This window comes from Echeneis naucrates, chromosome 1, assembly GCF_900963305.1.
Source record: "Echeneis naucrates chromosome 1, fEcheNa1.1, whole genome shotgun sequence".
Classification (NCBI taxonomy): domain Eukaryota; kingdom Metazoa; phylum Chordata; class Actinopteri; order Carangiformes; family Echeneidae; genus Echeneis; species Echeneis naucrates.
In genome coordinates this window covers 13,846,792-13,862,070 of record NC_042511.1, presented here as the reverse complement: position 1 = coordinate 13,862,070, position 15,279 = coordinate 13,846,792, and the positions used below count along the sequence as shown (strand labels likewise).

The following is a 15,279-nucleotide window of genomic DNA, read 5'->3' as shown; positions in this document are numbered from 1 at the left end:
GGGACAATTTTGAGTCTATAAATGTCTATATTTGTATATTATTACAACGCACTTATTATAGTGTAAGCAAGCAGTGTATGTCTTAATTGCCTTTCTATTTACTTGTAGAGAAGGTGGATATATATTTTCCCGTCTCGATGATCAAAGTAGGAGGGAATGTTTATGTCTTAATGCACTCTTTTCTAAGTGAAATTTTCCATAACAACAACAATAAACTTTATTAAGTAACACTTGTTGCCACCTTCAGTTATTGGCTATTATTTTAGAAATTGTGTGAGGTACTGACTTGTTTGTTTTAATCCTTTCTGCAGCATACAGTGGACACCAATTGACTTCATTGAAAAACAACATGGGGTAAAAGACTGTTGCTGAAAATTCTAAATTTACTAATATACCTTCTCCACTGAAGCGCTGACCCACCAAAACTATTTTCTTATCATGCCAATTTTAGAAAATCTGAGATTTAGTCTTACACTGGATGCATTCGTTGTTCCAAATAAAGAAAGTGCTGGGGGAAAGAACACGTAACCATGGATGTATTATAAGACCTGGATAATACAGCCACGGTGCCATTTTTCCCAACAGCCATCTCACATCTCATCTCCAGCTGCACACACAGTAAATAACAAACCCAATGAATGCTTCCTTTAGCATCAGCACCATTTACCAACGATCCAAATTATCTTAATTTTGCACAAACACACACACACACACACACACAGAAAAACCCCAAAACAAAACAAAGCAAAACAAAAACAACAGCAAAACAAAACAAAACAAAACAAAAAAAAAATCCAAAAACAAAACAGTAATACACATGGTTCTATAAAACATAATGCTGTGAGGTCCAAACAGCATCGTTTTATTGCTCAGATTTCTGCTCGGGTACAAGAAGTTTGTTACATTGGTTTTTTTTTTGTTTTTTTTTATTGTCCTATGTACAGGTGTCAATTACAAGCTCACAGAGCGGCTGATGTGAAAAACTATGAACACGTAGACCGCTATAATAAATACAAAACAGGTAGAGAATCAAAAGAAATAAAACATGGTGCAGTAAAAAAAAAAAAAAAGTGTTTTTTTTTCTGTTTTGTACTGAATTACATCAAAAGTCATTTACACACCACACACACAGATTTGTACATTTAACTGTAAATGCGTGCTTTAAAGTGTGGGGAGAGCTTGTTGTGGTTTGTCACCAATGAAACCACAATTACAATAAAGATTCCTTATCAGAGCCTTCCCTAAGTTTATTTACGTAAATTAATCAACCAAGAAGAGAAAAATGCCTTTCAATCAGAGCTCAATAATGTGATTACCAATGAGCAAAACATTGGTCAACAATGTACTTTTTTTTTTTTTTTTTTTTTTTTTTTAAATAATCAGAAATGAGTTATTTGGCTGCTGACCTGGGGAGACAGCTGATTTCCCCTCGCCTGGCAGCGACTCCATCCCACAACTTTAGCACTGAAGACTGAACCAGCCAGAGAAAGCAATGTCTACACAAGATAACAAAAAGCAGAAGAGGACATTTGTGTGCACTGGACAAACATACATGTGAACATCCAACATCCATCCAACATAAAAATCTGTTCATTAAATATTTGGTAAATAGAGGGAAGTGTCTGATTATAACTTGGAGCCCAAGTCTGCATAATGTGTGCAAAAAACCCTTAATTTGTAATGCATTTCTTTTCATCCTCTGAGTCGACTTCTTAAAGGTAAAATTGAATAAATTCTCATCAACTATACAAAGACAACTATTTCAATATACTCGTTTTTGTTTCTGTTTGTCTCAAGGCCACAAAATAAAAACGTTTTTGAGTATCAGCTGATATTCTGTTCACGGTTGTGATTGCAGACAAATACAAAAAGAACATTTAACTGATTTTTTCAGTCAACAGGTTTTGTACAAGTAGCAATTAAGCAAATAAATGGTTTGATCTTGCCAGTATCTATTCATGCAGTGGGTTTTTTTTTTTTTTTTTTATACTTTTGATTGATGGAGGCTCTGGTAATGTAGGTGCCCCACACTGTTGCCTCTCTGGTTTCTACCAACTTCATATTTTTGGTCAAACATTTTCACTGTGTAGCACCGAGGAATTCATCAGCTGTCAACCACCAACATTTGCAGCCCAAAGGATGTGAAGCCAGGCAAAAATGTTCAGGCTTCACCGCTTTTAGACATTCGCGCTGCAAACATACTGCTCTTATGCATATTAAATGACATGGTCGTCTGTGCTGCTTGGCTTTCAGTGATGACACGTGTCCAGAGCAGCAAATATAGCCTTTGTTGTTCCTCCATGAATGTGCACGTGTGTGGGAAAGCAAATGTGATCTATCGAAACAAAATCTCACTTTAAACTGCCAAGTTTCACAATCTATCCTGGGTTTAAACATAAAGCCGGTTTTAATTAAAACCAGTTTTACCCTTCCTCAAATACAAGCCTAATAAATGTAAAACAAAAAGTATAAAAGGAAAAAACAAAACAAAGAACTTCACCTGAGAATGTAAAGAGGTCTGTGACAGACACCAACATGCTTGCATTTAAATTGAACAGAAAGAACAAGCGACAATATACAAAATAGCTATGCATTTGTACATATATACTCAAATTACAGGTGTATAGATACTTTTGAATCTGTATATTTCTAATGTAGTTATGATATATTTTAATCTAATGTGAAGAATGCACTCCTGTCATCACTGCTCAGTTTGTAAAGTGCTCTAAAGTGACAAGAGAAATACTTCTGCCTTATTAAACTGATGTGACTCAAAATAGACATCTGCCTTGAAAGGCTTTTTTTTTTTTTTTTTTTAAATTTTTTTTTTTTATTTAAGCCTGGTCCCGAGGACAGTTGTGCCCTTTTCACATATGATCTAACAGAAAGTGTGCTGGGTTGGACTGAAGGAAAAACAAAAACAAAAAGAAAACATGCATAAATGTAGCTGTTGGAGACAAATAAGAGAGAAGCTGCGGACGAACCAGGCTCAATCAGCGTTGCAGAAAACATACGCAGGATATTGTGGTAACAGAAGTAGAGGGGAAATGTCTACCTTCCTTTCATACAGACCTACATTTGTGTTCACATGCAGATACACACAGACACATACATTTGCAAGAGCCATGGCCACAGCGTGCAGTGATTCAGGGGGGGAAAAAAATTTAGATTTTCTTTTGTCTTCACAATAGTCTGTTGCTCATCTTTTAGCCATAGCCACAAAGCATCAGACCTGTAAAACCAAGTCAGCCTGTATGATATCCACTTCAAAATGACATGTTCACTGTCTAAATGATTAGCGCTTACAGGTACAAAATGAATATTGGTATAAAAATTGGACACATTATACTCGAGATCTGATTCGCATTAGAAATCAGCTTTTGCAAAAGATGACACATGACATTTTGAAGTGAAACCCTCAAAATGACGAAGCCTTACAGATGTAGGGTGAGCGTGTGGCGCTGCTGCTGCAAGACGAAGCTCACTGACTCTGCAGCTATCAGGACTGGAAGGTGCATACTGGTTGAGGTCAATGTGGCTACAAAGGGCAAGACATGGCTACCTGCAATGTTCAAGATTCAGTAGCATCACAATGATTAAAAAAACAATAATAAAAAACGCAAAAGAAAGTAGCAACTGTATTTTGTACTGTGTGGTGATGAATCGCCTTCTTATTTGATCAGGTTTAAAGTGAGATGACCAGGCATTGGACGTCTGTTCACCACTAGTTTTCTCACAGCAAAGGGTGTTGACCAAAAAAAAAGAAGAAGAAGAAGAAGAAGAAGAAGAAAGGGAACTGCCCACTTAATAAAAAAAAAAAGTTTGAAGAAACTACTGCAGCTCCTACACAATAGCTCCTATTTTACTCTCAGTTCTTTACATGGACTACAAACCGCCCCCCCTGAAAAAAACCCGAAAGATGTGCTGACTCTTTAGCAGCTGATCAAACAGATATAGATGAGAATCTGGACAGCAGTGGGAGAGAAGGAAGACTGCAGGCTGGTCAAAGACACATGTGTCTGGCTCTCAGCGAGCCTGTGGGCATTTCACACTAAGAGTCCTGCACACAATCACACACATTCAGGCACAAACACTTTCCATCGTCCTCTCTCATTCCACGGCAAAGCCACAGGTCTCCTCAATCGCCGTCAGCAGCTTGTCGTACAACTTGTCGTAGCTCTCGTATGGAGGGATGTCGATCCGATTGAAGCTGGAGAGAAGAGAAAGAGTTCACACAAATGGAAGCTTTGAAGGTTACGGTTTGTCGTTTCACAATTAAATAACATTGTGTGTGTGTGTGCGTGAATGAACTTGTGTCTGCAGGTGCGGGTGACACACACCAGGTATGAGCTTTGGGCAGGTTGTTGGTGTTGGCGTCGATCTGATGAATGGTGAAGAGTCTGGGCCCAGCAGCACCTGCAGCCAAAATAAAAGGATGGTTGTAAAGTAATAGCAACATCTGTTGCCAAGTGCTTGCTCATCGGGGGATCTGTTGGGTCTCTTTAAATACATTTATAAAGAGTTTGGTCTAGACCTGCTCTATATGTAAAGTGCCCTGATGTAACTTTGTTATGATTTGGAGCTATACAAATAAATCTGATTTGATTTGATTTTGATTTGATTTAAGATACCCATTTACTCTAACTTTAGAGCAGTTCAGCCAAGTCTAGTTTAGCTTCTACTCCACTGGCTCAATCTTTCAGATGCTGACAGTCTTGATGCAGTTTACTGTGTAGGCTTTTAGACTGAGAAAACCATCAGGCCTCAAAATTGGGCTCCAACTAAAAGACTTGGTAACACAGAAAGTTTGTACCCTGCAACGCCTTGAAGCCTTGCAGCGGGACTCTGGATGAGCCGGTAACAAACTGCAGTAGTCGGGCCCTCCTCTCCTCATCAAATGACTCCACGGCTTTCCAAAACCACTTGACGATGTTGCTGTCAGGGGTGCAGTGCTTCAGACGGGTGTTGGACTTCCAGTCTGAGATGTCGATCTTTCCCAGGCCACACACAATCAGCTGGAAGTGAGAAATTTTAATGTTATCAGAGGTCTATTTGGTTTCAATTGGATTACTTTACCCAGAACTGTTGCATTTTCTATTATTGCTATTATATTTTACTGAAATGAAATACAACTGAGTGAATGGGTGTTCTGGTTGTGAGTGCATATAATATTAGCTGTGGACGGATTACAGTGAACTGTTTTTACCTCCAGCTCCTTCTCATCAAAGGCCTTCAGAAGGTGTTCGGGGATGACCTCATTGAAGCCTTTCTGCAGGGCTAGAAACTGAGCTTCGATGCCATGTAGGAAACGCCAGTTCACATACAACCTTCAGAGGATAAGAGAGAAGAGGGAAGGTGAGAAACAGTAAAATACAGATTAATCATCATGACACTATCCTGCCGCATGCTAGCTATTATGTATGTGTCCGTCCCTTTCCATACCTGACATACTCCTTCTTGGTGTCCTCTGTGACAGGAATGCTCTTGCCATTGGGTTTCAGCTCGTGCTGGATGATTTCTCCGTAGGCATTGTGCTCTACACAGAAAGTGTGGTCCAGGACGCCGGTGATGTCATTGTCCCTGAGCAGACCAGGACAGTAATGTCACTATTGGAACCAAATCTCAGTTTCATTTGATCTCCTCATTTGTGCAAAAAAACTGACATAGACATGTAATAATGTGTTTTTAAATAAAATCTGATGTATTTATAAAGCAACGGATTTACTTCAAAGCATTTTACATATAGAGCAGATCTAGACCAAATTCTTAAGTAATGGACCTGACCACTGAGGGAGACGGCCTGGATCAGCTGGGATGTTGTGTTTGACTAAATGAGCAGTAGAGGGCGCCACAACTGTTAGATTTAGTTTGGTTTGGTCAGGTGAGGACAGAGTGGTCATGTCCTGGATTTTTCTCAACTTGTTTCAACAAGAAAATTGCGCTTTACTGATAATATCACTGAAGTGTGTTTTCCCTAACTTTAGGTTGCCAGTGTAGAACATTTAGAAAGTAATGGGCTGCTAAGGGAAAAAGGTCTCACAGAATCCAGACGAGGCTGTTGTGGAGGTCGGGGTCGACTGACTCCATATCGTCCAGCGTGATCGGTTTTCCCAGCAGCTGTTTGTAGAAGGGCAGCGTGAAGCCTCCGTCTATGTAGTGGCCGTGGAACACTGCCATTCCCATGATACGACCCACGAAGTGGAAGTACGACAGGTGCTCCTGCAGATGAAACCACAGCTGCCATCATGAAGGCACTAAAGTTACACCAGTTTTGATAAAAAGTCAGAACCTGAGAGGTATATCCAAGACAGGAGAGTACGCTGCCCTTTTTTCTTTTTCAGCCCAAGATGGTGTAAACCAATCTGATAACTGAAGGATCCAAAAGGATTATGTCTACATCAGCTCACTGGCTAGACAGGTAAGCCTCCATCACAAGTCTGTGAAAAGTTCTGACTATAAAACCAAATATGTCCTACTGGGTTGACCGCAGAGTCTGGATTGATCTGCAGCGTGTAGATGTCATCTCTGGAGTATTGGAACAAGCCATAGTAGGGATTCAGCATCTCATGGGACAGCAGGTATAACCATTCCCTAAAACATATAAAGAGTTAGCGTGAACAGCATTTCAAGCATGCTAAGACAAGCAGAAATAAATGCTAGCTGAAGCTCCAGAAACGGGAAAAAAAAAAAAAAAAAAACATGACAAATTACCTTGCCACCCCACCATAGTCCAGCCCCTCCTCTCCCCTGAACTTGATCATCAGTCTTTTCCAGAGATCCTTTGGACGCATTTTCATCACCTGTCGGTATGACTCCTACGGGCCAACGCATATGGTAAATTTTAATGTCACAAATCATAAAACAAGGTAACACTTGTGAGTCAGAAATAGTACTTTCGAAGACTTTACTAGAGTGAATATGTGTACGTGCTGTGTGCAACAACTGCTGTAGGACTAACACACGCTCTCGGAGATAGCAGGCACTCGGGACTGCAGGAATCAACTGGCTGGAGGTAGCTAGGGGAATGTCATGTTTGATGATACAACTATGGAAGTTAACAAGAAAAAAAAACATATATAGTCATCATGCATAGAAGCAGATTTCTCCTTTACAACTGAGGACCGTAATATTGGGCAGAGGCAAAATCGTGTTTTAAAATGGAACCGTGTACGAGACCAGTCTCCCTCCTTTTCCACTGAGATAATCTGTTTGGAACATAAATGAAAGTATGTTTCCAATGCATCTGGGGAACTCTGTTGTTGCTTCCCTTCATCATACCACTCCAAATAGTTATAGTTAAATACTGTGCGTGTCTCCTTTTCACATTACATAAGAAACTTCTGTCTCTCCTGTCAGTGCAGTCCAGGCTATGCCACAATAAACGACCTCATGCTGCAGCAACAGCAGTGCTACAACTGAGACAACAGGACAGAGGCCTGTGACATGCTGTTAAACAAACGTTTTACCTCATTTATTTCAACCTTCTAGCAGCAGATCCAAAGTTTAAGTCCATCCTGTTATTGGAGCAGTCGATGTAACACTGTACAGAGTGTTCAAAACATTAAACACCACCAGTGCACTGACTCGACTACATTGAGTGAGTGAGAGCACCTTGGGACAGAAAACCGGCACAAATAGGACATCAAAGTATAGCCCAGTATAACATGCACACTCGTCTACACACTGCCAGTGGTTAACTGCTCTGCTGGTTTCTGACCGATAACCTCAAGAGGATCTGCAGAGCTGGTTTTCACACCTAACTTTCCCCTTCCACAGCTGTCACGTCGAAGGGGATGAAGTCATATTTTTCATTGCTCCACTTGTAGTTATGAAGTTATGTCTGGCCCAGAATACTTGCCACTGCTGCCTTAGCTCCTTTTCTCACCCGCTCCTTACCCCCCCCCCCCAAAACAACTCTTGAGCTGCTGAAATCATCCAGAAAGAATGCCTTTGCTTTGGTAGAACAAATGATTGGGAGAGCAACAAAAAGAGACAGAGGAGGAGAAGAAAAGGAATAAAGAAATTGTTTTTTTTCTGTTGTGAAGGGTTTTTTTGTTCTGCTTTTTCCTGGAAATGATAAAGCAGTTCTCAGCACTGGTTCTGTGCTTCCCCAGGCTCTTTTCTGGCAAATTTTGTAAATGAGGTGAAAAAGGTCAGAAATATGCAAAGAACTGGGTTTGCTATTGTTTTTATGGATGATTAGACTACATTACAGCATGTGATGTCAGTGAATTCCACGATTAATTGTTATCATCACATGACCAATGCACACTTGCAAATTCGTGATAAAGTCTGTGTTATTGCAGTAATTTGTGCCCAGCTGGCCTTCAGATGTTTCCTTTTATGGTTTAAAGCACATTAGAAACTTCAGTTTAGTGTCCCGTTAATGAGTATCACAAGTATGTGCACTGTGACGTGGAACGTTTCAGAGAAATTAACGCCCCAGTGCATGGCGGCACTCAAACTGTGAACATGGAGGAAGTAATCCTGCATAATGTGTTTCCAAGAGCAATGGGTTGGTAAAAAAGTGAATTATATTCCTGTTTATGTGTTTATTAGTGTGTAAAAGTGTCACCTCATGTAGTTTTTTTTTTTTTTTTTTTTTAAACTTTACCTCAAATATTTCCTCACGGCAGACCTCGATGCGGCAGTGGCCAGCCTGGGGTTGTTGCTGAGACAGTTCCTGCCGCAGGATCTTCAGTTTCTGCACCAGGTCTCTCTTGTATTTGGGCACTGTCAGGCACTCTGCCTCTTCAGGTAACTGGGCTGGTGACAGAGCTTGGTGAGGACCCCCAGAACCACCCTGGTCCTTCAACTGAGTCGGATGGCTGGAGAGATGAGGTGGAAGCCATAGAATAGCATTGGGGGAGATTAAGTAGCGATTGGGAGATGAAAGAAGAGACATGAAAGGTGGACAAAAGGGAAAAAAAGAGAGAGAGAAGTCACTCGCTTTAACAGTCTGCCCTAAGTTGTCCTTTCCAAGGGAAATTTCTAATCTGTTATTCACAACAGTTTACTGTCTCATAGTCGCAGGGATATTTTTCATGTCCACTCCTTCGGTGGAGGCAACAGATTTGTACGAAGCAAGAAGGAAGAGGAATATATCCTGTAGGTAATTCCCCACACCCTCCATCGCAAATATCTCCAAAGCACTGAAGTAGGGAGTTTTGGAAGAAATTCCCTCCAAAGCACTCACCTTCACCACTCCTCTCAAAGCAAAAAGCCCTACTAAGGCCAGACTGGGCCTTTGGTAAATATCATCAGCAGGAAAGGCAGAGAGGGAGAGTTAAAACCTGAGTATGGAAAAAAGAGAGAGAGAGCGAGAGCGAGAGAGGCACACGCAGACGAAGATAAAGGAAGATAAATATACAAAAGGTGAGTAGTGTTAGAGTAAGCTGGCATCTCTGGCAAGCTGAACTGGACATAGAAGTCAGTATTTTCATGTCCGGATAATTTCTTTAAACGTGTAACTGCTCAAAATGACTTTTTTTTTTTTTTCTAAATTCCCCCTAAATCAGTGTCTGTGTCTTCAACAACTTTGCACTCTAAGAAATCTTTCCTCTTTACCTCTCGTCTAACACCAACAGAAGTTGACAGATTCCCGGTAGGTACCCCTGCTCACGCACCAACCACAACGGGAACTTCCATCATTCGACCACTGACGCTGACCCCCTCCCCCATACTTTGAGGTGCAGAGGGAAAACACCAACATTTCTGTACACTTTGAGTCTTGTTTCTGTCAACGCTGCACCGAAGACATTTTCCCAGCCACAATTTCTGATAAACGTCGAAACGACTATTCTGAGTTCATGTTTGCCTGACCAAAGAGCAGCCTTGTTTAGCAGTTTTGGAATTTAAGTATGGAAAAGGGTGTGAGCAGCGCAGCATGTCTGTCACACAAGGGACTGAGAAGCTTAACATGGAAGCTTAAATCCTGACTCTCATCCCTTTCTTGCCCTTTTGCCAGCCAGACACTGTATATTCTTAGGAAAGGATGAGATACAATCTCCTTGGCAGAGTTGTGCCATGGTCAGTGTTATGATTCTGGCCTTCTCCAGCCTTCACCGCAGTGTTGGTGGTGAGACGCTTGGGTGGGCCTTATAAAAACATAATCCATCTCTCCCTTCAACAGGACAACAGCACTCATTTTCCCGTGAGGAGACGCTGAGCCAGCAGAAGATTTCTTGAAAAGAAGCTACTGTCCGCCGATGTGAGTGGAGTGTTGAGGGTGCCGGGTGGCCAAACAAAGGCGGCACACCAAGCAGCCTAAATGGGCCCATAAAAAAAAGACGACTTCTAAGGTAGCAGCGGATAGCCACCCACTTATTCCAGCACTCATTGTACACTTGGGTTCTCTGGTTCAGTGGGGTGAAAAAGGCCTCATCTATTTGGGCTTTCCAAACTAAACGGGTGCAGTGTTTCGCCAGTCTATCCCTGTATAATCAAGTCTGCTGCTATTTATTTTATTGGCAGGCGCTGGGGTTCCTAGCATGTCAAAGAAAGGGTAAGACTGCAGCAGAGCAGTCCTGAAAACCACTTTAGGAAGAAGGAGGGGAAGAAAAGATGACCTTAAAACAAAATGGAATGAGTTGCTTTTGGCAGGGAGACTGAAGAACCATATAATAAAGCGTAATTTCAGCGCACTTTTTTTTTTTTTTTTTTTTTTTTGTTCAGAGGGTACGGTGTAATTAAAAATATGTTTCAACATAGTTCGTCGTCTCTGGTTTCCAAATGGGACAAGCTCTGCATATTTGATGGTAAATATAGAAAATACAAGCACAGCAAAGTTGAAAATCTGCCCAAGCCGAAAGAGAGAAATGGTTCTTAATGCTGTGACAGCTTGGGTGAAATACAACGTCTGAGAAGAAATATAAACTTTCAAATTCAATGTAAGAGCCAGAGGATTTTATTATTGTTATTTAAAGGTAGGAGAAACAGGGACAGACTGGGTGTGTGTCTGATGAGCGAGTGCTTGCACAAGAGAGCACGTCTGTATGTATGTTTGTGTAAGACAAAGTATACTTGCTCCATTTCTATGGCAGCTGGCGCAGGTGGGCTGAATGAGTGTTGAGTAAGTATAGTGGTGTGAAAGCCACACCAGCCGCCACAACACACCCACTATGCCTCCACCAACCCCCACCCCCAGCCCAGAGAATCAAAGGGTCCTTTATAAGTCGATCTGCTTAGCGTATCAGCTGGTGCCCTGCACTAAACACTTGCCTAAAAACCAGGAGTGGGGAGAGAGGTTGGCCAAAAAGTGCAACTCATGCCGAAAATGCAGAAAGTGAGTGTGTGCATACGTGTGTCCAGAATTGTGTGTTTTGCCAGTAAAAAGTGCGACCTCTTACTGTACCACATTCTTTCCGAATGCCAGGCTCCCACATCTGCACACTTCTTTCTCCAAAAGTACATGAAGTACAGGAAACCAGCAGCAGACAGACTGGTGATGAGACTACTGACACTGAAATATGTTGCATCTGAAGACACCTTCTCAGAATGAAAACATCTTTCATGGCATTTCTAACAATAATCTGCTTTACCCTTTCATTTGATTTCTATGCACAACTTCAATTGGGAAAAATTGCTGAAGTACCCTTGAGTATCAAAGGGTGCAATATCCTGAAATATCGATAAATAGAAAAAATTTGTTAAGCAAAAAATACTTTTTTTATAGAATATCCGGGCAACAAAGTGAATCGAAAGCAACTGGAGTTAGATTTGCCTTAAAAAAGTTCCTTTCGATTCACTTTGTTGCCTGGATAGGACTATAACCTGGATGAATGAGTATATATAAACATTTTTTATAGAAATTTAAGCTTTCATCCAGTATGTACACTTCAGTTCACTTTTTCATAGACTGCTTTTTAAGGTTTCAAATATAGATTGCACATCTATCCTGTTGCACTGTTCACATATCTGCCATTTGCTGTATCACCAAGTCACATGTAAGGTTTAAAAGATATAGCAAAAAACATCAAGCACTGCACATATTGTAGATTTACACAGTATATTTCCTGCAAAACGAATCATTTATTTCTATATTTGTCTTTCACTACTTAAATATACCACACATCCCCCAATGAAAATCATGAAAATTTATAACCTTGTTGAGAAAATACCTGCTTCGGCCCTCTAGACTTCAACCCAGAGCAAAATAAAAATACTTTCAGCAAACACTGATGTAACCTTTAAGATATATACTACGTGCTGCTGCAAGGGAGGAAGCTAAGTATGTGAAGAGCAGGGTGGCAGACCACAGTAATGTAGCTGTGTCTGACAGTCTGACAATTCAAGGCCTTCATCAGTCTGAGGTTGACAGCAAAGGGACTGTCTGAGTCACATTTAAACCAAACTGTGTCCTGGTGGATCTGTAGACTGAGGTGCAAACTGCAGAATCACAGTGTTGTAACATCAAATCTGTTCCACGCCATCTAATCCTGCAGACAAAACAGTTTCTACAGATGGGTGGGGGGGGCCTAAACTAGAATTACTGCTTCCATGGTTGTTTGCTTCTGCTTCACTCGCTTCAGATTACATCCCCGTTTGTCCAAAGCCATATAAAATATTCAACATTTGTGTGAAAGTTTTGCCATAATTGCTGGGGTAAGTCTTGAGCTAAATGTGCCCTTTACACATTTAAAGGCAATTTTTAGGCTTAAGAATGCATTAAGTTTTTCCAGTTTCATACACATCTTTAAAAACATGGCTAAAGAAAAGCTAGGAAAGATTGACTAAACCGATGAAGTTCAAAAATTGAGCTGCTGTTGTATGCGACCCAAAAGCACTGCCGACCATCCTGTCTAACAACTCAGCACCCAAAGGTTTTCTCTAATAGAAACACGCTTTCATTAATTCATTGCCATCACTCTCCTCTCAGCCCAATGCTGACAGTTCAGCTTGCAGTAGATTTTTACTTTGAGTCAACATGTGTTTTTTGTTCATTTTCTATCCTGATTTAATCAAAGCGAGTTTCTCTTCTCCAGCTGTTAAATTTATTTGACTGACCAACTCTTTTGTCAACTGCTAAACTTTATTATTGTCATTTCATTTTGTGTCTGACTGTCACGAAAAAAAAAAAAAAAAAAAAAAAAAAAGAGGGCAAAAGCGAGAAAGTGGCATCCAACCAATCAAGAAAACATCCTCCTGGGATATGAAGGGAACAGCGAACCAAAGGCTCAGGACGGCAAATAAGCAATGTCCCTTTGCACCTCAGTAGTATGCATGCTTTCTTTTACAGCCCTTTTCAACTGAGTGACATCAACTACCGCACCATCTATCTATCTATCTAAAGACAAACAAAGAATTTAAGTCTCATTTGGATTTTTTCCTCAAACCCCAAAAATCAGCATGAGGTAACGTCCACTCAGCTCGTCCTATGACATTAGACAATGCTACCAACGGCATTATGAAACCAGGTCATCTCCATCTTGCATTTTAAGGGGGGTGTGGTGGGTGTGTGTACATGAGCAGCGGATCTATGCAGATGTTGGGTGAAATAAATCTTAAATCTTAAATCCTGGCATTAAGAAAACAGAGATGTCCAGACACTGTTAAAGTTATTAGTCTCTCTGCTGGCTCAGTTTTGGAGCACAGAGGAGGATGTGGATGGAAAGGGGGGGGGGGGCAGTGGAGACAGAATGAGTGAGGACACAGATGATAGGAGGAGGGAGGAGCAGAGATTACAGGATAAAGAAATGAACAATGAATATGACCATTGGGAGGAAAACAGAAGACTTGGAAGACTAAAGCAGTGGTTAGCAGTTTGACTGGTTGTACTGGTTTCTCTCTACAGACCAGGAGCCTCAGCAGGTGAACGCTGCCAGACTTGTCGAATGTTCAGCTTTTCACACATTGTGTATGTACATGAACAGATTTCGTAAAAAGACTTGTCTTCTCTACACATCTTCCCATGTGCTCTGTGTACATCTGTCTGCTGTTCGTCTGGTTGTTAAGATTTGAGTTTCTCCACCCGTAAAAAATCTAATATTATGTCTGGGCTGTTGAGACCTTTCGGAATCTCCAATAAAATGTAGTGTTTCACAGCCAAAATGAAAAAGGCAGACTACAACATTTATCACTCGACAATGAAATTAAGTTACTTTTGTTGACATGGATTTATCACCAGTGGTGAAGATGACTTCATCCAAACAGAAGCATTTATGCATAAGTGAATCTGCAAGTTGTTGGTTATGAATTGTAAGAAGAAAAAACAAACAAACAAACAATCGTTGGCCCCAACCGATAAAATGCAGCCGAATTAGTCAGCAGTTTTAAAGCCACAATAAATATGAGATTTACTTGAATATTGATTAGAATATGAAATAGAAGAGCTTTAAATTAGGACTTTTGTGATTAGATTTAGTCAGATGTATGCCAAATACAGTGCTCACTGTTGTAATATGGGCTTCATGTAGACAGTCTTCATTTTGTTTTCAACTAGAAGTCTGCACAATTATGAACAGCATTTAAAATTAGTGCAGCTTAACTTTGTCTGGATTCTCTCAAATCTCTCCTAATAAGGAGTCAGACAAGGAGTTAATGCTGACTGGATAACATAGTTGGGCTTCAAATCACAACCAGGGGCTATTCTGACACATATGGATACTATTTGACCAAATGACCAGATGTTGATTTCCCAAACATCTCCATCGTGCCAGCAGCTGTTATTGTAAGAAGTTTCGACAAAGAATTAGTGTAAAACAAAAAAACAAAAAAATTTAAGAATAAATCTCTACATTTTAATGTTTCTCTTGTTCTCGGGACTTCTACCTTCCACACTGTCCGAGTTGGAAGTACAGGTAACTAACAAGACCCTAAATACCTGAGAGCTTTGCTTTATCAGCAATTCATACAAGACAATCAAAAGTTTCTTGCAAATTATTTTCTGTATCAGCCTTTAGAGCTGAAAGTCTGTCCATGTTTTTAGTTCAGGTGTTGAGAGAAGCTACAAAAACTGGTCCTGCAGTGCCAACACGTTTGGTAATATTTTCTGTGGTAGGGACAGCTTCATCAGGCTTCTCTGCTGGTTGTGCTTTAGTAAAAGCATACTGCTGACAGAGACCACAAACAGACTGAAAGATGGACCAACAACCTCCGCGATACAGGCAGCCAAGTGTTAGGGATTGTGTGTTTGTGTGTGTGTGAGTGTTACAATTGAAAGACAACCTCAGAGCTCAGAGTACAGTATGAGGAGGGATATACATATACATACACACATATATGCTTCCACAAACTGACTCAACATTCCCACGTGGAAAACAATCACAGTCAGCATTTTTT

The 15,279-nt window shown here is 40.7% G+C and overlaps 1 protein-coding gene across 2 annotated transcripts in view; it reads right to left on the bottom strand.

The window, feature by feature from the left end:
* Positions 1-884: 884 nt before the first annotated feature.
* The window catches only part of LOC115044607 (E3 ubiquitin-protein ligase SMURF2-like), a 54,106-nt gene continuing 39,711 nt past the window's right edge, over positions 885-15,279 (bottom strand). For both annotated transcript variants that reach the window (XM_029503767.1, XM_029503842.1), the window contains exons 12-20: positions 8,615-8,828; positions 6,712-6,815; positions 6,477-6,591; positions 6,041-6,219; positions 5,443-5,580; positions 5,207-5,327; positions 4,814-5,015; positions 4,341-4,416; positions 885-4,210 (exon numbers count right to left, since the gene is read on the bottom strand). In XM_029503767.1, the coding sequence (XP_029359627.1) occupies positions 4,111-4,210; positions 4,341-4,416; positions 4,814-5,015; positions 5,207-5,327; positions 5,443-5,580; positions 6,041-6,219; positions 6,477-6,591; positions 6,712-6,815; positions 8,615-8,828 (1,249 nt within the window). In that variant the 3' untranslated portion in view covers positions 885-4,110. The remainder of the gene's footprint in view (positions 4,211-4,340; positions 4,417-4,813; positions 5,016-5,206; positions 5,328-5,442; positions 5,581-6,040; positions 6,220-6,476; positions 6,592-6,711; positions 6,816-8,614; positions 8,829-15,279) is intronic.